Source organism: Rhincodon typus, chromosome 31 (genome assembly GCF_021869965.1).
Source record: "Rhincodon typus isolate 14 chromosome 31, sRhiTyp1.1, whole genome shotgun sequence".
NCBI lineage: Eukaryota > Metazoa > Chordata > Chondrichthyes > Orectolobiformes > Rhincodontidae > Rhincodon > Rhincodon typus.
In genome coordinates this window covers 21,748,596-21,770,275 of record NC_063362.1, presented here as the reverse complement: position 1 = coordinate 21,770,275, position 21,680 = coordinate 21,748,596, and the positions used below count along the sequence as shown (strand labels likewise).

Genomic DNA, 21,680 nt, shown 5'->3' with positions numbered 1-21,680 from the left:
TTACATTTTAATTTGCTATAGTACAATTTCACTAGCCAATTCTTAAGCACATACAAAGAATGATAATTTGAGGATTAATGTTTCTTGTATGACTTGACAGTTAACTGACAATCTGCCTGATCAAAAAGGTGCAGAACGGAAGGGTGAAAGTCTAAGTTTATTACTGAAATACATTTAGTTTTCAGCAAAGTGAACCTAAGGTCAGCTACAAAATATTTCCAGTATACATGATGTAGCTATAATAGAAATTTTGCTACAGAATAAAGTTCAACTCAATAATAAATACAGCAACACATTTCTTCAATTTTCTAGAGAACAAGCATTAACAAAGTGAATGCTGATCCTTTGGAAGATGCTACTGGAGAATTAATAATGGAAAATAAGAAATGGGAGATAAGTGGAACAGGTAGTTTCCATCAGTCTTCACTATAGAGGATACAAGTACCATCCTAGAAGCAGTGATAAATTAGGAACTTGTGAATTTCATAATCACTAGACAACTGGCAATGAGTAAACTGCAGGCTGACAAGTGCCCCGAGCCTGATGGACTACACCCTCTGGTCTTAAAACAAGTAGCTAGTAAGAAAGTGATGCATTGGTTTTAATTTTCCAAAACTCCCCGTATTTAGTCACAGCTCTGTTAGATCGGCAAATAGCAAACGTAACGTTTTTATTCAAAGAGGGAGGGAGGGAGAAAGCAGGAAACTATGGGCGAGTAAGCTTAACACCTATCATAAGGAAAATATTAGAAGCTATTGTTAAACTAGTTATAGCAGGGCACTTAGATAAGTTCAAGATAATCAGGAAGAATAAACATAGTTTTATGAAATCATGTTTGACCGATCTGTTGCAGTTCTTTTGGAGGAGATAGCAATTGCTGTGAATGAAAGGGAACCGGTGGATGTACTATACTTAAAGTTCCAGAAGGCATCTAAGGAACCATAGAAAAGTTACTGCATAAAACAAAAGCTCATGTTGTAATGGACAGTATGTTAGCATGGACAGAAGATTGATTAACTAACAGAAAACAGAGTAGACATAAATGAATCTTATTAGGTTGGAAAGAGGAAATTAAGGAGGTGCCATAGGGATCAATGCTGGGACCTCAATTGTTAAAATTTATATAGATGATGGGGGAGGAAATAATGGAAGGCATGGCTACCAAAATTGCTATGACACAAATATATAGAGGAAAGTTAGTTAGTTTTGAAGGAGGCTACATAAATGTATAGTTAGGTCACACGATTGGGCAAAGATCTATAATTTGGGAAAATGTAAAATTGTGCATTTTGGCAGGAAGAATAAAAAAAATTACCTAAATGGCAAGATACTGCACAGCTCCAAGAAGCAAAGGGAACTGGGCGTCCTCTTGCATGATTTATAATAGGTTTGTATGCAAGTACAGAAGGAACTAGGGATGCTAATAGAATGTTATCATCATTGGAATGGGCAGATTGGCTTATAAGAAATGGTTAGACAGGTTAGGCTTGTATCTATTGGAATGTAGAAGAGTTATAAACAACTTGATTGAAACATATAGGATCCTAAGGAACCTTAACAGGGTAGAAGTGGAGAGGATGTTTGTCACTATTTTAAAAACCAAGGGTGTCCACATAAAACAGCGATACGGCAGGTTTTTTTCCCCTTCTCACAAATTTTGCGATTTTTTAAAACGGTCTTCCTGAGAAGATGATAGTAGCAGAGTCCTTAATTTTTTTCAGGGAGGCACGGTGACTCAGTGGTTAGCACTGATGCCTCACAGCGCCAGGGACCCGGGTTCAATTCCACCCTCGGGCGACTGTCTGTGGAGTTTGCACGTTCTCCCTGTGTCTGCATGGCTTTCCTCTGAGTGCTCCGGTTTCCTCCAACAATCCAAAGATGTGTAGGCTAGGTGGATTGGCTATGCTAAACTGCCCATAGTGTTCAGGGACATGTAGATTAGGTGAGTTATAGGGGGATGGGCCTGGGTGGGATGCTCTGAGGGTCACTGTGGACTTGTTGGGCTGAAGAGCCTGTTTTCACACTGTAGGGATTCTATAATTCTATGATTTAAAGCACAAGTAGATAGATTTTTGTCATGTAAGGAAGTGAAAGGTTATTCATGGATAGGTGGAAATGTCGATTTGAGGTTTCAATCAGACCAGCAATAATCTTCCCATCTCCCTTCTTTACTCATTTGGTTTTGATGACTTTCTTCTACTCCTGCAAATTGCTTGTTAAAATAATCAAGAAACAACATGCTGATTAAGATACCAACTGGTACATGAGACATTAAATTGAAGTCTAGCGTTGTGTGGGATAGACGCAGAAAGGCTTCCACAGCACTACTGTAAAGGGGATTCTCTATAGATATTCCAACCAACATTTGTCCCATTCTAATTCAATGAAAACAGATGAATTGGTGTTTCATGTAGCTGAGGTTGGGGTCTCTGCTGTATGCAAATTGACTGTCAGATCCACAAACAGAATGCAGTAAGGGCAGCCAACCCATTCCACAAGGAGTGTTTACTGATGGTTCTTCTTCATCCTTATTTTTCCATAGCTCCAATATCACAGCAAAGTGCATAAATATACAATAAATAAGTTATAATCCTGGCATTTGAGAGAAAGATTCGTAAGGATGAATACTTCGGACAGACTGCACTAATAGGTTTCTCACAGGATTCACACTTAAACTGCATTAATATTGTTCTGGTGATCCAGATTCTGGGAGGATGGCATAAAAAGGTGTCAGATCCTGCAGTACGTTTGCTGTGAAATAACTTCCCATAGCTCAGTGGCAGACCCAGAATTTGAACTGCAACTGATAGACAGTTAGATAGATAGACAGCCTTAGTTAACAAACAGATATTGTGCTAAGTCTTGCTGAACCACCATGCATCTTGAAAAAGTATCAAAATATGTCCTTCAACTAGCTTTTAAGAAATCTTAAAACAGCTGTGACCTTCATCTTTCTCTTATTCTTTCATGGAATGTGGCTAGCTAGGCCATATCAGAAGGCATGATGGAGTCACATGTCAGCCAAACTGGGTAAGGGTACCACATTTCCTTTCCCGAAGGAAATCAGTTAACTGGACTTTTCCAACAATTAATGACAGTTGCCACGGTCACTATTACTAAGACTAGCTTTATAATTCCAAATTTATTAACCAAATTTAAATCCCACCAGCTGCTATGATGGAATAGGAATTCATATCCCCAGTGCTTTAGCCTGTACCTCTGGATGATGTGTCCAGTAACATCACTACTATACTGCCAAGTACACCCAGATCCCAGAAAATCAATGAGACTTTTCAGTACCTGTTGATGCCATGTGTGCACATGCGATATATTCACTAACTCAGCAGTTCTGATTCAGACATGCTTTAAAACAAGGGGGATAAATTCAGACTTGGAGTTCACAGTTCTTCCTAAAGATTTAGCTAACAATTAACCAGCCAAAAATCACTGCTAGAAGCACTTTTTACATAGCAACAATTTCAATACTGAACTCTGCTCATTATTCAAAGAACATTAATCAGAGAAAACTGCTGCAATAAAACTAAGAATCAGGACCTAACAGTTGTAAGAATAATCACTTTCCTTCAATAAGCAAATCACGCTGAGGAGCACAGAACAACCAAAAAAGCATGTTTGAGAAAAGGGTGGTGGCAGAAAAAACAGTTACTGTCAGTTGTAAGCAAATCCTTTAAATCCGTAACTCAGATAAAAATTAAATAAACCTAAGGTAACAAGAAAATTTACTGATGGACGGGAACCAGAGCTGGGGATAATAGGAGTGTTGTTCAGATTGGAGAGGTTTGGAACATGACATTGAAATTGGCAGATGACAGAAGTATGGAGTTTGGCGTATAGCAAGGACTTTAAAATATTTCAGGAAGACAAATAGGGTAAAAGGTTAGTGGATGGGTGGATGCATTTTATGTAAAAGAAGTAAGACATTTAGATGGACATGAACAGGCAGGGAATACAGGAATACGAACCAAGGGTAGGCAGATGGGATTAGAATGTTTAGAATGGGAATTGGAATAGTTTAGCATGGCATCATGGTCAGCACAGACAAGGTGAGTCAATGGGCCTGTTCCTGTGCTGTACTATAATACAGTTTTGAAGGAAGAACAAGTAAAGGAAGTAAACAATTGCTACATGAAGTAAACAAACAGATGTACTTTGAGGTTCAAGAAAATCAGCCCAGGTAAATAAAGCATGCAAGTACATAATACTATACTAAAAGCCCTATATCATTTTGGATTTCAACATTGGCAGGGGTTCCACTGTGATAATAAGTTTGCAGAAGACAATGGTTGGGTCACAAGTAAAAACCATTGTGAAGCTTTGGTTCCTCCATATCATACAATAGGAGATTAGAATCATTTCATGTAACATCAATGTACACTCATCAGGATTATATGACATAATAGAAAACCAAAATTATGAGAAGAAATTCAACATACTGCACCTAATTCCACTGGAACAGAGAATAGTGACAGCAAGTTTAATTGAGGGTTTTTAAATCAGGTACAGTTGTTAAAGGATCAATAAAGAATTATTTCTAACAGTTGTGAAGTTAGTGGGAGGATTTATCAATGTTATATCATCTCTAGCTTGTTGCCAATTATCACTGGATCATAATTTTCAAAGGTATAAAACAACTACAGTCCCATGATACTTTTGTTCAAATGGTTAAAAACTAAATTTACAGAAAGTTAATAGAGAACTGAGGCTACTTCAATTAAAGCCAGCATCCATTCGAAGGGACTGTAGAGGAACTGGACTTATTTGCCAAGTAGACATTCAAATTTTTTTTTAAGAAAACCAGGAACTTCTAGAGGAGGTCCAATTTCCTTTCACCACAAATTCACCATTGTTTAAATCTTTACACAACAGATGCAAGCAATTTCTATCAAGCACTTATAAATCTTCATAAACTATTTTTATTCAAAGAAAACAGAGCCAGATGTCCTCAGTACTGCTCTTCTCTCCAGACATCATTCACTGATGTCTCAAAATAAACACCAAGTTAAAAAAAGCCATAAATCCTACAGCAAAAGAAACAAACAGTGAACAATCAGGTTGAAAATATGCTCAGTAACTCTGCAGATGGCACCAAAATCTTGCAAGGGTTAGGACAATAAAAGGAATGCAAACATATGCAACAAACTTAGGATGTACCAGGAGAGTGGGTCATATAACGGCAAACGACACTTAATCCAGCTAAAGGTAGTTGGAAGCATGTCAGTAGGCCATTACAGCTCACATGCATGATTTGCAGAGACCAAAACATTACAAGAGATGTTCTCCCATTCTCTCTCAACTACAATAATTTTAGTGTTCTCTGCATCTGGTGCTACCTCCAACTTCATACTTGATCTTTGTGTTGCAGCATACATCTAATGCTTTTTTGAAATTTCATTATCAGCCTCTATTTTTGCTTCGCAATTCTAAATCACTTCAGTCCCAAAAGAATTTCAGCCTAGCGATTCAAAACGTAGAAGACAAAAAAAAATTTTTTATTTCGTCAATTCTAATTAAATAAAAATGTTTGCCAGTTGACCACATGTAAGCAAATTTTAATCCTCATCAGTTTGTTTATTAGCTCCAATTTCTGGATACAACTGACATTTTTCGTCATTTTACACAGAGACTTGAATGACTAGACTGCACAAGACACTGGAGCTCACAACTTGGAAAGACTTCCACAATAGCATGTGTAAAAACACAATTAGGATAAAATGTTGATTGCTATCAGGAATGACAGAATGCATTATTCTGCCTCCAAAACTGAATATACTATCACTTCAACATGGATTCAAAATTAGCAAAATATAAAAAATACTTGCTCAAGATTAAATCCAAGTCATTAAATAGTTTAGGACATGTTGTATTTTTGAATGTTTTTTGATATACCAGGTGTGGAGCAGGCGCCGACGACTTAATTAACTGATACCATGCAACTGCTCTCATTGTCCAATTTAAAAGCAGGTACCACTATTTCTATGCCTGCCTTAGCAATAGCGAAGAAAGAGCAGAAAAGACAGACAGCTTCAGAACTCAATCACATTACTTGCCAATTTCTCAATCTGGGTGCCTAGTAATCAACTCTGCCAATCTTTCAAAATATGGAAGACCAAGAAATATGACAAACAGAAAACCAAAATTATGAGAAGAAATTCAACATACTGCATCTAATTCCACTGGAACAGAAAATGGTGACAGCAAGTTTAACAGAGGGTTTTTAAATCATGGACAGTTGTTAAAGGATCAATAAAGAATTATGACACTAATGACTGAAGCCAGGATAATAGTGACTGAAAGTGAATGCTACAAATTTGTCCTATTGTGTGAAAATGTTAAATAAAACATGCTGTTTGGAACTAACACAATACTCTAAAACTTGGGAATAACAATGCATCTAATTTCGTACAGTGTTGGTTTAAACTTCTACTGAGAAAAAAGGTCAAGATAAAGGAAACTGACTTCTGAAATTGAAAAATACATGGCTGTTGAACAAATGCCCAAATAACACTGTAGTGTAACAAAAACTTTACATGGTTAACAAGGACATATTTATTTAAAACAGAAACTCTTGTTCTGCTTTCCATGGAATTTGGTTATGCTTATGCAAGGATTTCTGGCTTCTACAGCACAAGTGTTCTCCTTGAATGTAGCAAACTTTTTGTGACCCAATCAAAAGCCACTCAAAATACTGTCAGATTCCTACAACTAATAATGTTTAGCTTCACAAAACAATGAATATAGAGTTGTTGACAAAAGCAAGTGGAAACCAACAACTTGTTATGAATATTTTGCATACTGAGGATGAAAGTTGGGTAAGTGGCAAGAAAGTAGCAACACATTACAATTTTGACCAAACAGAGAGGAGATGTATCCAATTTTTACTGAATAGATGGTTAATAGCATGATTCAAACTTAGATGCTTAGTGAGCAGTGGTTTATATAAAACTATTCATTACACCATAAAACCACAGAATAAAAGAATCTCCAAATTATTCATCACAAGTTAGTTCCTGAATGGAAGCTAAGTTTATCCTAAAAAAAAACAGGGAAAGGCTGGTACACAATTTATTTCCAGATTGCTCATACATTTTTTTCAAAGCTGAACATGCAATGGAAGTAACAAAGCTAAATTAACAACCAACTGCCTATGAATTGAAAAAGGTACATGGCATTTGTGGACAGGAGACAAACATAAACAAGATAAAAAGCACAAAAGCATTTTATTGGTAATATTATGAACGCAAATATTAAGCATGTTCATCCAGTATTATTAGGGAGGTTGCACTGATTCCAGAACTTTACAAACAATGTGAGTGAACTGCACAATTCAATTAAGCACCCCAACCTAAGATGAACATCTGTAGACAAGATCAGTTTCCCTCCACACTATCATCAGTGGCTGTGCCTTTAGCCAACTAAGTGATCCCCGTGCACCTTTAAGACTTCTCTCGAATCCCATCTTTTGCCAGACCAATATCAACTCCTTCGGCCCAACATTGATATTCCTTATGCGTCTGAGAAACATCAACTTTTTTTTCCATATTAGGTATTATTTAGACATTGTTGAGTATCTATTGGTCATCAAGATTCTGTTATTAATAAAAACTGCATCTACTTCATTAATCCAAAGTTATGGGTTGCTAAAACAAATGAGCAATACACCAACATACAGAAATTACAAATTGTTGTGGGGCATGACAATTTAACCCTTTTTGCCCACAAGACCAAAAATTATGAGTGTCCCATTTGCTTTGCCATGTAACAGCATCTAACTTGTGCCTTCCATCAAGTTAATTGGCTAGGCTGAATTTTAAAAAAAGCTCAAAGAATGCACTGTGACTTAATCCACTACAAAACTAAATTATATATGCTGGAGATTCACACCTGGTTTTTTCCTCTGCTATGAAACTCCAGCTTTGCAACTGGGGATTCCACAAAAGGTGAGTGATCTACTGCACTCATCCACTTCTAAATTAAAATCAAATCAGTAGTAGTAGTAAGATAAACAGGTTTATCCAAGAATGAATTGCACCCAGAGTGCCTTTTAATAAATTCACACATCATTAACAGCAATTAAAATTGATTAAGGGTGCAAATTTAGATGATATTGCGGCTGTTTTAAGAATATCATGCAATACCATAGCAGTGACAAGCACCAACTCTGGGAACATTATCCCAGATTCTAATTGTTTACATGTACAATACCAAAACAGAAACATTGTAACTATTAGGTAAGACTGAATGGGCTGGAGGTCTTTTCTCTGGAGATGGCTGAAGGGTAATCTAACAGAGGTCTTTAAAATTATTAAGGGATTTATCAGGGTACCTGCAGAAAAGGGGAGGGAATTTTTTTAAAAATTAAATACCATTAAATACCCATTAATAAATCTAATAGAAATCCAGGAAATATGTATTTAGGCAAATAACAAATGCAATTAAGATAAAATTAGATAAGAATTAAGAAAGGAGTAAAGGGTTATGCTGATATGTTTGGATAAAGGAGAGTGGGAAGAGCATAAACATCAGAGACCTGTTGGGGGCCATGTTGTATGCTGTAAGTGCTATGTAATTCTAAAGCCATTTTTACATAACATATATGCCACCGGAAAAATTAGCTTGAGGTATAACTGCTTTACTAATCTCTCTCTCTCCCCCCAATACCATGTTCCCTAGTTTTAACTTATTCTGTTAGAACCAGAGGAGTCAACAGAGTAATTACACAAATGAAAGAACTAAAAACGTTGTTTCCAAAAATTTAAATGAGTTATGTATGCAACACATCTATTTCTTCCCACAGGTGGGTATGCTGATGACTTGAATGTTTCCGAATCCTCATCCACAGCAATAGCCTTACTCCAGCATCGAGCCAAAGCACCACAATATTTGCCATTTTGGGTTCCTGAATACAAGGAATAAATTAACTTAAAAATATAAAGCTAAGATTAAAGTAGAATATTTAAATACATATTTGAGTTCACGTGGGATCTGACTCATTCCTGCCATACAATCATATAGGATCAACCAGAATCTCACAGGTTTAATATATTACACACACAATGACATGTAATATTACAAATGTGAATATTTGATTGACATTGAATGCTTTATTTTAAAAACACTTTTCATGGAAAATTGCAATTTTAAATTGCAACATATCTTGATTACTTTGTGATCCTGTCACCTGCCAAGAAGCAAGCTGCTTCACAGTGTAATTTACTATACACTGAATCAACAGTTTTATGCTATGCATAGCTTAAACAATATATAAGAATTGAAGGTTCCTTTCCTACTACTATCTCCATATTCATTGATAGTTTCAGTTAAAATTTTATATTAGACAGCACAGGGCATGGAATGCCATACATTACCTTCTTTCCAAAGAGGAAAGTGGTCTATTACCATTTGCAAATTAAAAAAGATGTAGACTTATTTTTCTAAACAGCTACAACTAGCTTGGTGGCATCTGTGATAAGGGCCCACACGCAACTACTGCTAACTTTATTATTACCAAAATGTTATATGGGGGAAATGGTATGTTATAGGAACAAAAAAAAGGAATAGGAATAAACCAATTGGCCCTTCAAATCTGCTTCACCATTCAACATGATCATAGTTGGTCATCCTACTCTGTACCCTGTATCCGCTTTTGCCCTATACCCTTTGATCCCCTGAGCCCTAAGAACTATCATGTCAAATTGCTCTAATTACTAGTAATTCACCCCACTTTTTCATATAAAATGATCCTTCCAGCAGCACAATAGTGATTGCTTCCAAGTGTTTACTTAAACGTTTTCAACAATTTCAGCAGTCACCACGGAAAATTCACATTATAATTAATTGAACCTCCAATAACAGCTATGCATTCATTACTTTGCTTTCACAAGTTTTGTAAAAACAAGCAACATGATTTTCAAAATCTCTCAGGTTAAAAGGTTAAACAATCATTTGGCAGTAAAAAGAACAGGCAACAAAAAGTAACACTTATTTACTAACTTAGATATTTCACCTTTTCCGAGGATTAGTGAAACAATACCCATATGTTTCTCTTTGCTCTGACGTCATATGGTGGGAACTATTGGTGTTACACTCCTCTCCACCTACCTGTCACTGCTGGTACTACTGCTGCTGCTGACAGAATCACTGCTTGATGACCTACTCCGCGACCCGCTGCCACTGGGAGAACGCCGTGACCTCGATGCTTGGCTAGATCGCTGTGGGGATTGGTTTCCTGACCGTGAGGAATGTGGGGATCGACTCCTGCTGTGCTGATAGTTTTTTTCCTGTCGTCTCCCCCTTACTTCCCGAGTAATATCTTCCCTGTAGAGATCTCTGTGCACTACACTTGATATTGCAAACTGTTCCCTCCCTCTTTGTTCATAACGTGGATCATGAGTTTCAAATCGAGTTGGACTTCGACTTCTTGACCCATAATAAACTCCATGTTGTATAGTTCTATCTCGAGGATCTCTATAGTAATCCTGTTCGTAATGCCTTGGGCGATCAAACCCTGTCGTTGTACGATCGTGGTGTCCATAGGCACTGTGCTCATAAGTACGCTCCCTGTTATCAGAAGCCCTGTGTTTTGGGGATAGGGAGGAAAAAAGAAGATCTGTCAAGTGTCAGCAAGTTGTCCCTACTAACCTCAAAAATATAAGCATGTGAATTTTAACTAGAGAATACAGGAGACAATAAGGAGAACAGAGAATTTAGCAATAGCAATGATAGCAATTCATTAGCATTCTAAAATAATTGGCATCAGGTTCCTCTCTTATTTAACTATGTGACTTTTGCATCTGTAAAGTTTCAGTGTTTTCCAATTCCCAGGTGCTAGCAAATAAGTAATATTTGTATTAAAGACTTTTTGATATTTTCATAGTAAGAATTTTCCTTATCTGTTGCCCCTGCTTTATTACAGTAAAATTACACAACTGACTATTTAATAACTATTTTAAGTTCTTATGTTATCAAATATGGTCTATACACCATATCAACACAAAGGCTCTCATCTCAAATCTCAAACTAGAAAGAAAACCATTCTGTGGCCTGTGTTTAATCAGATACTCACTTTTGGAAGAAAGCAGGAATTAAGCAATAACAGATGTTGTACTGCTTATCTATGTTAGATGGTGGTTCACTTTTCAAAATTTGAAATTGACTAAATATCTGTTGGGTTGTTCATGGTGTTACAATCACATGATACTCACTAGAAGGCGAGCCCTTGTCCAAACTTCCAAGTGAAGTCTGCACTGCAGAACTTGAAATTTGTACCAAAAATTAAGTGACATTGTTGGTTGCTTATCATTGGCTTATGGAGTGCAAAAATAGTTTTAAAAAGCAAACCTGATTCATTGAGATCATAACGGCCAACATTCAGTTTTTAGACTCAAATAAAAACACGAAATCCCACTGATTTACTTTGACCTTGATCAAGAAAATTCTTTCCTTTAAAAAAAAAACTGCTTTCTTCCAAAATCCATTCTTTGTAGTTAGTTATTTTCTCACTTATAAATGTAGTTATACTTCAATTTTTGTTTAGCTAGTTGTATTTCTTAATTATCAGACATTGGAGACATTATTACAGAGCCTGATTAAACATAGGTGAATAAGTTGCTAAATATTTTACTTCAATAGCAATGTGCTACTTATATTTTTAAAAGTTCTTATTTTAATTTCAGGATTTTATATTACTCTGTCCATCCACTTTTACATTTCTTCATTTTCATTCTGCTTATTTTTGCCCCTTTTGATTCTACACTTTTCCTCACAAGTTATTAAAACATCACTAAATTTTAATTAACATTCTACAGATTCAGGAAACATTGAGCAGCCAAGCACTAAACTATGCAATAGTGTCAACTTGACTTTAAGCTATAGTTACAGAATTGACCTTACAATATACTGTGGAATCATTTTACACTGACCTTTCAGCAATCAGAAGAAGCAAGCTGATTCGAAAGCGTTATTGCCATCAGCTGACATACAAAAATTACAGACTCCTAATCCACGAAAGACACACAGACAGGCAGAGGAGCTAATAAAGCTGTAAGTCAGTGAGATTCTATTGACTAAAGTGCAGTTTGATTTTCTAGCAGTACTAATGACTACTGGAGTTAGTGGAAAGGAAGGGTTGACTGGGTTAGGAGAGGGGCTAAGATATACATGGCAGGACATACCAACCTTTTAAGACTGCAGTAAACACGACCTAAATCCCAATTAAATCTAGGGAGAGAAAAGTGTACAAACATTCCCAATTTGGTCCTCTCTTAAAGGGGTAATCCAACTTCGGATAGTGCTAGTGCCGCATTGATTTGGGGATTGTATCAAGAAAACTGAACGCCCAAGAAAGAAACTTCCATTGCCAGTGTTAAGTACATTCGCCTGAAAACAGATAGCTCTCAAAGTTTAAAAGTAAATCCCAAACCCCAAGACCTTTCTGAGATGGCGGAGTGCGTTCAATCTGATCGTGTCGATGGACAGATGTATCCCAATTCCTGAGTCGATATTAAGCAACTATACCCGTTATTCCTAGGGCAAAGTGCTTTCTTCTAGCAGAAGGCATTTATTATCCATTTTCTAGCAGTCAGTAGCCATTCAATTGTTATGAAATCTTTTCACATCTGATCTGAAAGTTAAAATGCAACGTATCCACTAACACTTTTCCCTTGTATGGTAGTCCATTGGTACAATATGGTAGAATCAAGTAGTATGTCAAACACAAACCAGGTAATCCATTCTGCCACACAACTACTTAAAGGTTCCATATAATCCCATGTTGAAGAGATAATGACTTCTATTCCATTATACGGGGCAAGTGACATTCCAAATGTTTAAAAGTTTCTAATATTTTATCTTTAGCCCATAAATATCCATAAGATCCACTCAGAGAGAAAAAAAGTAAACAGTACAGATTTGTAGACCCATCATAACTGCATCTGTTACATCCTCATTCTTCAGTTTTCCTTGCATGTATTCCTGTCGCAAATCATTGGCTGTAATATCCTTCCAGGAAATAGTAGATCGCAAGAGTACTCTATCTTCATAGAAATCTTTCATATCCAAAGAATGTGCATCAATACATTTTATTTAAACCAAAGCCAAAATATAATACTGCAGGAAGTCTTCAATACACTTCAGTATTGCCTCAAAAAGTAGGTCTGGTAATCCCATAGCATTCCTCAGGTCAGTTGTACCAGACAATATTATTATAGCCATTCGATCGAAGGGATACATCCAGAGGGAACTGCTTGCAATCCAGGGAGAAAAGGGAAGCATATTACGAGGATTAACACCATATTAACTGACAGAAACCTTCCATCAAACTAACCAAACTTATCCCAGGAGTAGTCATCCAGCCACAGCTGCAGAATAGATCCACTGCGAATAGGCCAGAACTGCTACTGGTTTCAATTCTCTTCCATATCCAACAATGGCACGAATGTACAGAATTCCTCAATAAATCCATCTGGGTAACCTATACATGAGTTGCTGCTTCTCACCATACCATTTATCAAAACCCTGCCTAGAGAAACCTTGGAACTTACCCATCAAGTCTCCGTTCATAACGTCCTTCCCGTCCATGTAGTGATGGTGGTGGTCCATATGTTGGCCCCCCACCACCTCCCCTGAACCCTGAAACCTCTCTAGTACGAGTTCCTATAGGAACGGTATCATCTAATCCCCGAGCAGCACTAGGAATAGTGCCAGGCTCATTGTAATCCGTTCGCAGATCCCTGTCTCCCATTTTGTTGACAGAATTGTGTGCTTTTTGCGCACTTTTGATGTCCACAAAATCCACAAAGGCTGCCACTCCACCTTCTGAGCCCCTTTTGGGAAGAATTTTGACACTTTCCACACGGCCATATCTGAAAGAAATTGAAAAGAAAATTAGTATTATCATATTAAATTTAAATAAGTTCTACTTAACCAGCCAAGGACAACTATAAATAAATATGCATAGTACAAATCTCCCATGACATGATACAGTTGAGGGACTGTATAACAATCATTTTTATCACTTTGCTGCACAAAAGAAATTTCCACACAACTGCGGTGTATTTATAGTAATATGGCTTCCAACAGAAGTACCTATTCATTCTAATATCTAAAAGGTATATTCAATATTACTGAAAAAGCTTCAACAAATTATACCTTTTTTTCCAGAAATACTAAAATGTTCCACAATACCAAATGACCATTTATATCAAATATCATGGATTAAGCACTTCTGTAATTTGACAAGAGTGTCAGGTTCTAGGCTGGCTCCATTTCTTTAATGCATAAAGATGCTCTATGCCTAAATCACTAGAATTTAGATCATTGTATTGACTTGTAACATGGTTGCATAAAGGAATTTCTGCTATTTTCCATAAAAAAAAACTATAAAATGCTAATTTACATCCTGCTGAGTAACCCTTGTTTAGTTAAATTAATTCATGTATGGATTCTTGTACAAAGTTAGGCCTGGGCAGAAAATTGATAAGAGTACAGGGATACAATACCAAACAAATATTCATTGAACCACTTACAGAACATATTCATCAGTTTTTTTTTCAGTGTTCTAAATTTTTGAAAAAACTGATTTTTCTCAACATATTAATTTTTTAAAGTAAAGTGTTGCTAAAACGGGAATAAATATATCATTTAATTAATAATTGCAAAAATAAATCAAGACAAAACAATCAGAAACAGAAAATCTAAACTTAATTGTCATAAATTTTAATTTTCCATCAAAATGCTATTTTTTTTAATCTAAAGCAAAGGTCCATCCTTGCTTTGAATTACCATTTTGCATGTTTCAACCATGGCTCTGTAATAACACGTTTATTTGAGGCAGACTGATTTGAGTTCAGCTCTCACTTCAGAGATTTGAGAATAAAATTAAAATTAACATTCCAGTGCAGTGCTCCTTCAGCACTATCAAAAGACACCAATTTCAAGATGAGATACTAAACCAAAGCCCCACCTGGATTCTCAAGTGAAATAAAAATTCCCACCATATCATCTGAATTACAGGAGTTCACCCAGTGTTCTGTTGAACTTGCATCCCTCAAGTAACATCATTAAAATGGATCATCTGGTCCTTGCTGTTTGTAGGATATTGGCTACCATGCTTCCTACATTACACCTGTGACTATTATTCAAAAGTATTTTGTTAACTGTGAAGTGCTTTGACTCATCTTGTGATTGTGAAAGGCTCAAGTCTTTTACTTGATTGTTCTCTTATGTATTATTCAACTATGTCTTATTTATGAGTTTTGGCACAAGAGACAGCACAGTGAAGTTTGATTCTATGCTCATCTAATGTCCAAATAGATCACTTCTATATTGACGTTAGTGCACTAGTTCTCAAAACATGAGTCTCATACAGTCTGTGGCTACCAAAAGTAAACACACTAGATTTGATAAGAACTGGCAAGTTAATTTCACAACTGTTGCTGGTTGTGCTGGATCCATACAATTTTCTAGACCATGGAAATGCTATGTATCAATAAATTAAAAACAGTTGCATATTTCTAGCAGGACTCATTATACTATGATTAGAAACAAAAACCTATGTAATTGATGTCAATCATAATATCAACTCTCCCCACCACCTGAGTGGTTTGTCTGTATTTACTGATAACACCACAACTATATGGCTCAGCAATCAAAAACAGCAACTGCCAGGAACCAAGATGGTGCTGCCCATATGATCACAATAATTGCATAGTTTTGTGGTAGAGGAGATGAAACACAAAAAAGGGACTGGAGAGCAGTCATTGGGGACACAGTTCTTAAAAATGTTATTGTATAAATGGAGACAACAAATCTATATCACTCAGAATTATGAGGGACCCCTCCCTTTGAGGGGTCTATTGGAGCCCAATGTTGGGACTCTGAGTGAGGTGGAGTAAACTACCCTCTTAATTTCCTCCTCAACATTCTCTCTCTCCTTCCTCCATTGCCACTAATCCCCCAATTACATGTGGCTCATTTCCTGATGCACGTAACTGATGCCTTATGCTCTACTGAAAACCTACCTAAATCAGACAAAGATGTGAGGACTCTTCAGGTTCATGTTTGCACATGAGGCCACGACATTTACATTCAAAGTGCTATAGTCCAAGGTGGGACATTACCGTCTTGTATTTAGTGGATCATAAAATTATACAAATGATTGGGGTGGGAATATCGGAGGTACAGTTAGTAAATTTGCAAATGATACCAAAATTGGTGGTGTAGATGACAGTAAAGGTTACATCAGAGCACAATAGTAAGTACCTTAACTTAATGGTAAGGTCCTGGGGCGTGTTACTGAACAAATGGACCTTAGACTGCAGGTTCATAGTTCCTTCAAAGTGGAGGCACAGGTAGTCAGGATAGTGACAAAGGCATTTGGTTCATTTACCTTTATTAGTCAGCTTTGAGTATAAGAGTTGGGAGGTCATGTTGCAGCTGTACAGGACATCGGTTAGGCCACATTTGGAATACTGCGTGCAATTCTGGTCTCCCTCCTATAGGAAAGATGTTGTGAAACTAGAAAGGGTTCAGAAAAGATTTACAACAATGTTATCAGGGTTGGAGGGTTTGAGCTATAGGGAGAGGCTGAATAGGCTGAGGCTACTTTCTCTGGAGCATCAGAGGCTGAGGGGTGACTTTATAGAAGTTTATAAAATCATGAAGGTCATGGATAGGGTGAATAGTCGAGGTCTTTTTCCCAGGGTAGGGCAGTCAAAAACTAGAGTATGTAGGTTTAAGGCGAGGGAGGAAAGATTTAAAAAAAGGACCCAAGGGGCAACTTTTTCCATGCAGAAGGTGGTGCATGTATGGAATGAGCTGCCAGAGGAAGCGGTGGAGGCTGTTACAATTAAGATATCTGGGTGGGTATACGAATAGGAAGGGTTTAAAGAGATATTGGCCAAATGCTGGCAAATGAAACTAGGTTAATTTAGGATATCTGGTTGGTATGGACGAGTCAGACCGAAGGGTCTGCTTCCGTGCTGTACATCTTTATGACTCTAAAGTGCATTCTTTTGTCCATGGCTTTGTTTTGGTTATGTGAGATCACCGGTACCATCTGCACAAATGGTAGGCTATCTTTGTCCGCAATCTTGGCAATGCCAATCCACAATCTGTTCTTGAAAATCTGAGCATTGCTCGCAAGGCTAGCATTTACATTCACCATAATTGTCTTTGATATGGCAGTGACAACATGCCCACTTAAACTGCACAGTCCACATGGCAGAGATGCTGCTGTTAGAAATTGAGTTACTGCTGTCTGGAAGGGGGTTCCTGACCTAGCAACTGTTAACGGGGTATTATTACTTCAAGTCAAGATATTATCTGGGTGGAGGGGAACTTGCACATGGAGCTGTTTCCAAGCATCTGCTACCTTTTCCTTTGAGGTAGTAGAAGTCATAGGTTAGTAAAATGCTGTCAAAAGGGACCTTTGAAAGTTGTTCCAGTACATCTTGTATGCACAAGAACATGGGTTGATATTGGAGGGAGTGTATGTTTAATTGGGCTGCTGTTCAGCTTAAGCATTGTTAGACTTGCACTCATCCAGGCAAGCGAAGATTATTCTACCACATTCCTGGTTTATAGATAGAGACACGCTTTAGGGAGTCACCACAGAATTCCCAGCCTCTGATCTGCTCTTGTAGCCATGGCTAGTGTTGGTAAGTTTCAGATCAATGGTAACTCCTCAGGATGTTGATTCAGCAATGGCATGCCATTTAATATTAAGGGGTGATGCTTCAGTTTTCTCATGCCAGAGATGTTTGTTGTCTGGCACTTGCGCGAGGTGAAATGTTATACTTGCCATTTATCAACACACGTGTGTAAATTGTCCCAGTCTCCCTGCACAGGGACATAAGAATTCTTCAGTATCTGAGGAATTGTGAATGGTACTGAACAGTAGCCAATCATCCAAGTCAAAACAGACTTAGAACCCTGATCTGTATGGCTCAGCTATTTCCTGAATAGGCAATGTTTATTGTTGTCACCATTTTCAGCATAGTGTTTTCAAATGAAGATTATTGTAAATACTTGCAATACCTGTCCAGGTGATCTATTGCTCTTTCCATTAATGGTGATGCTTTTAAAATCCTAAACTTAATACAAAAACCACTCAATCTCTGGCTAACAGCAGCATTGAAAAATAAATCAGTGGCATGAAACACGTGGCAGGAAACGAAAGTTTAAATAGTTTTTTTCCAACACCAGATATAATCTAGTCCTATTTCAACCAGAAATTTTCTAAATACACATCAAGCATCCCCTCCATTAACACCAGATCTATTATGTCACAAGGCACCAAATTCCAAAAGATTGTCTTAAGTTTAACTCCTTCTCCCCAAACAAAATGCAGCATATGCAACAGTCTTGCCCAGGATGTTGCCTGGTGTGAAAATTCTCACTCAGGCTGGGTTTGTTTCCTTGGAGCAGAGGAGGCAAAGGGGGTTTTCTGGTTGAGCCATACATGGCATAGTGGTAGTGTCCCTACTCCTGGACTGACAGGCCTGGGTTCAAGTCCCACCTGCTCCAGAGGTGAGTAATAACATTTCTCTAAACACACAGATAGATCATAAGAATATGTCCCCTATAGCAGACGTTTCTAAAACCAGCGGGCATACGTTTAACGTGAGGAGCAAGTGGTTTCGAGGAAATTTGAGAAAATCTTTCACCCGGAGAACGGTAGATATATTCAGGATCTGCCTGAAAGGCTGTTGAAAGCAGTTACTCTCGCAACATTTAAAGAGCATCTGGATGAGTACTTAAAATGCGAGGCATAGCAGGCTGTGGACCAAGAGCAAGTAAATGGGATTAGCGGACTTTGGTATTTGTTCGTCGGAATAAACATGTCGAAGGGCTATTTCTATGCTGTATGACTTGATGATTTTGTACACGCTTTCTTTAAGTATTAGTTATTTTCTACCTCACCCAGAAATATTAATAATCCTCCCATTCAGGGTGAGTAAAGCACAGCCGAACTGAAAGCTATTTTTGTAACTAAAGTTGCGTAGTGTTATTTCAAACGTTTACAACGTGTGTATGCAACACAAGGCAATATAATGAAGACAACACACATTTTAATTAAAATGATCATAGTTTCAACATCACTGATCGTGAAAAACGCAAACAGTAATATGCCACCCTTTCACTAACTGCTGCCCGATTTGTTATATGAACCCAAACGATTACACAGGAACGTTTCAAGGTCCATGTCACTTAAAAAGTCAACGCCGTTTAAACAAGAGGTTGGACTTTTCGGCAAATGACAAGGAATAAATAACGCGCTTTCCCTCAACTGAGCTGAACTGGCCACATGGACGAACCTCGTGGCTGCCTTCCAAAATCTCTAGTTGCTGCGATCTCGCAGCCGACTGGCGGTGCAATGCTGTAAAATGGCGGGATACATGACAGGGATCGAACGGATCCATGTAATGGCGGGAGATCGAGAGTAAAAAAAAGACATTGCTAACATTTGTTCGAGCCGAGTATACCACTGTCCCTAAAGGAAAACGACCTGCCAGATTTAGAATACATGCACAATCCGGTTTTAAAGTGATCTTTTGTTAATACAGCACGATTTTCATCATGTCAAGGACATAATCCCTGATAGTGTTCTCATTGGACGCAGTCATCAATTAAATTACCTTTTTGAAATTGGGTGGCACGACAGCGATATCACATGATATGCTGGGAGTGTAACAGGATTTCAATGCGGTATGCCCTAATTTGTAGATTTCTCTGTAACGCAAATAGACATCCACACAGTTGTTCGTTCCCTGTTTCTGAAAGCAGACAAGTGTATAGGTTTCCCACCACTATCAGATAGGACTGTGTTGTTTGATAATCTCGATAAATGCGATTCTTCTTTTTAATTAATTAGCATGGCATTAGCAAGGAATTGTGCAGCCTCGTTTCTTCCAGGCAATTCTCCTAAGAGAAGTGAATGCCACACATTTTTATATAATATACACACTACAGAACCGAAACAATTCTCCTTTCTGCGCTTGGAACAGCTCTCGCTTACTACAAATGCTGCACCAAAACCATTTTAAAACAATCAAGTAGCCCAAACAATTAACAGATCCACATTTGCAACAAAAAAAAGACCGAAAGTAAATCCTGGACGAGGCATGGTAGAATTTTATTATTATACTCGAGTCGTATCAAACGTTAACATAGCCGATCCAAATTAACAACTACGGGGGAGGGGAATGACAAAAGGACAATCGCAACAGTCTCTCCATGGCAGCAATTTAATCGGTTTGAAATGTGTATATAGGCTGTATAGGGGAGGGGATACATGGAGGACTACCCATTACTTCAAAACGATAAACATTATATTTATTTTAAATAAGACGCAGAATAAAAAAACTTGCAATTATCCAGGAATACAATTTCCTGGCGTAGGGCCACTTAACCTACAAGCACAACCAGTGAGGCGAATAGGTGCAGCTTCTTGTAACTCAAACAAAACAAAAATCACTGCACATCAGTACTGTATATAATTTAAGGTTCAAATGTTTACTGCCTTACATTGAAAGGCCAGGTAATATCTTATTACAAACTAAAAAAAATTTAGAAAATTTAGAAAAAAAATTATAATCTTTGCATTTTACACACACGCCCCTTCAAATACATATTTTTGGTTGTGAGCACATTCTTGTGCCCAAAAGAAGTAGTGAAGTAAACTATTTAAATCTGGAAAGGTTTTTAAACTGAAATTACGAATTTCAGAGTATTTTCGGTAAACAATTTGCAGAATCCTTAAGTACACTAACAGCAATATTTACAGAAACAGAAATACTCAGTTCTAATAAAGTATAATAATTGAACTAAGGACTGCTACATTCGCATGATGTAACATAAATGTTACCTAAATGCATGTTGTTTTGTGTTAGTATTCAGTTTACAGCATTTATCTAATTTGAGTTATTATCATTTATCTCTTAAAGATAAATGATCTTATTGAATGGCGGAGCAGGCTCGAAGGGCCAGACGGCCTACTCCTGCTCCTAGTTCTTATGTTCTTATAACCCTCAAAAACACATTTGAGTCAGAACATCACACAAACATTCGACGTCCATGAAACGTGCCTAAAGCTCACCCTGTTGTCAAAAAGGCAAAATGGAGTAACTGCAACAATAACTGATTATTGTCAATGATAGGAAAAATAATGGAATCACTTCTCAAAAGATGCAACAGAAAAAATCTAAAAAACAAAAAACATTGTTCACCAATTCTAAAGCAACAAATAGACAAAAGTAATGCAGTGGATTTGACATACATGGACTTTAAAATGCCTAAGATCATAGAATGTGGTGTCAAGGTACAAACATCAGAATTAATAGCATACGGCAAGAACACTGAAAATATAATGTAGAACGTTGTCACTCAGACTGGTGAGAAACAAAGTTTAGTATAACGAGAACGTGTTTGTTAATGCATGATGTCAGTGTGGCATTATCTTGTCCATCAATCACATGCTATTGAGCCTTTTGAGGAGTAGATAAAATAAACTGTGTTAGAGTTTAGAGTAAAAAGAACTGCAGATGCTGTAAATTAGGAGCAAAAACAAAGTTGCTGGAAAAGCTCAGCAGGTCTGGCAGCATCTGTGAAGGAAAAAACAGAGTTAACATTTCGGACCCGAAACGCTAACACTGTTTTTTCCT

The 21,680-nt window shown here is 37.3% G+C and overlaps 1 protein-coding gene across 1 annotated transcript in view; it reads right to left on the bottom strand.

The window, feature by feature from the left end:
- Positions 1-7,069: 7,069 nt before the first annotated feature.
- Positions 7,070-21,680, bottom strand: part of LOC109927513 (msx2-interacting protein-like) — a 28,048-nt gene continuing 13,437 nt past the window's right edge. Inside the window, exons 2-4 of the mRNA XM_048615082.1 lie at positions 13,560-13,880; positions 10,120-10,593; positions 7,070-8,917 (exon numbers count right to left, since the gene is read on the bottom strand). Of these exons, the coding sequence (XP_048471039.1) occupies positions 8,869-8,917; positions 10,120-10,593; positions 13,560-13,880 (844 nt within the window). The 3' untranslated portion in view covers positions 7,070-8,868. The remainder of the gene's footprint in view (positions 8,918-10,119; positions 10,594-13,559; positions 13,881-21,680) is intronic.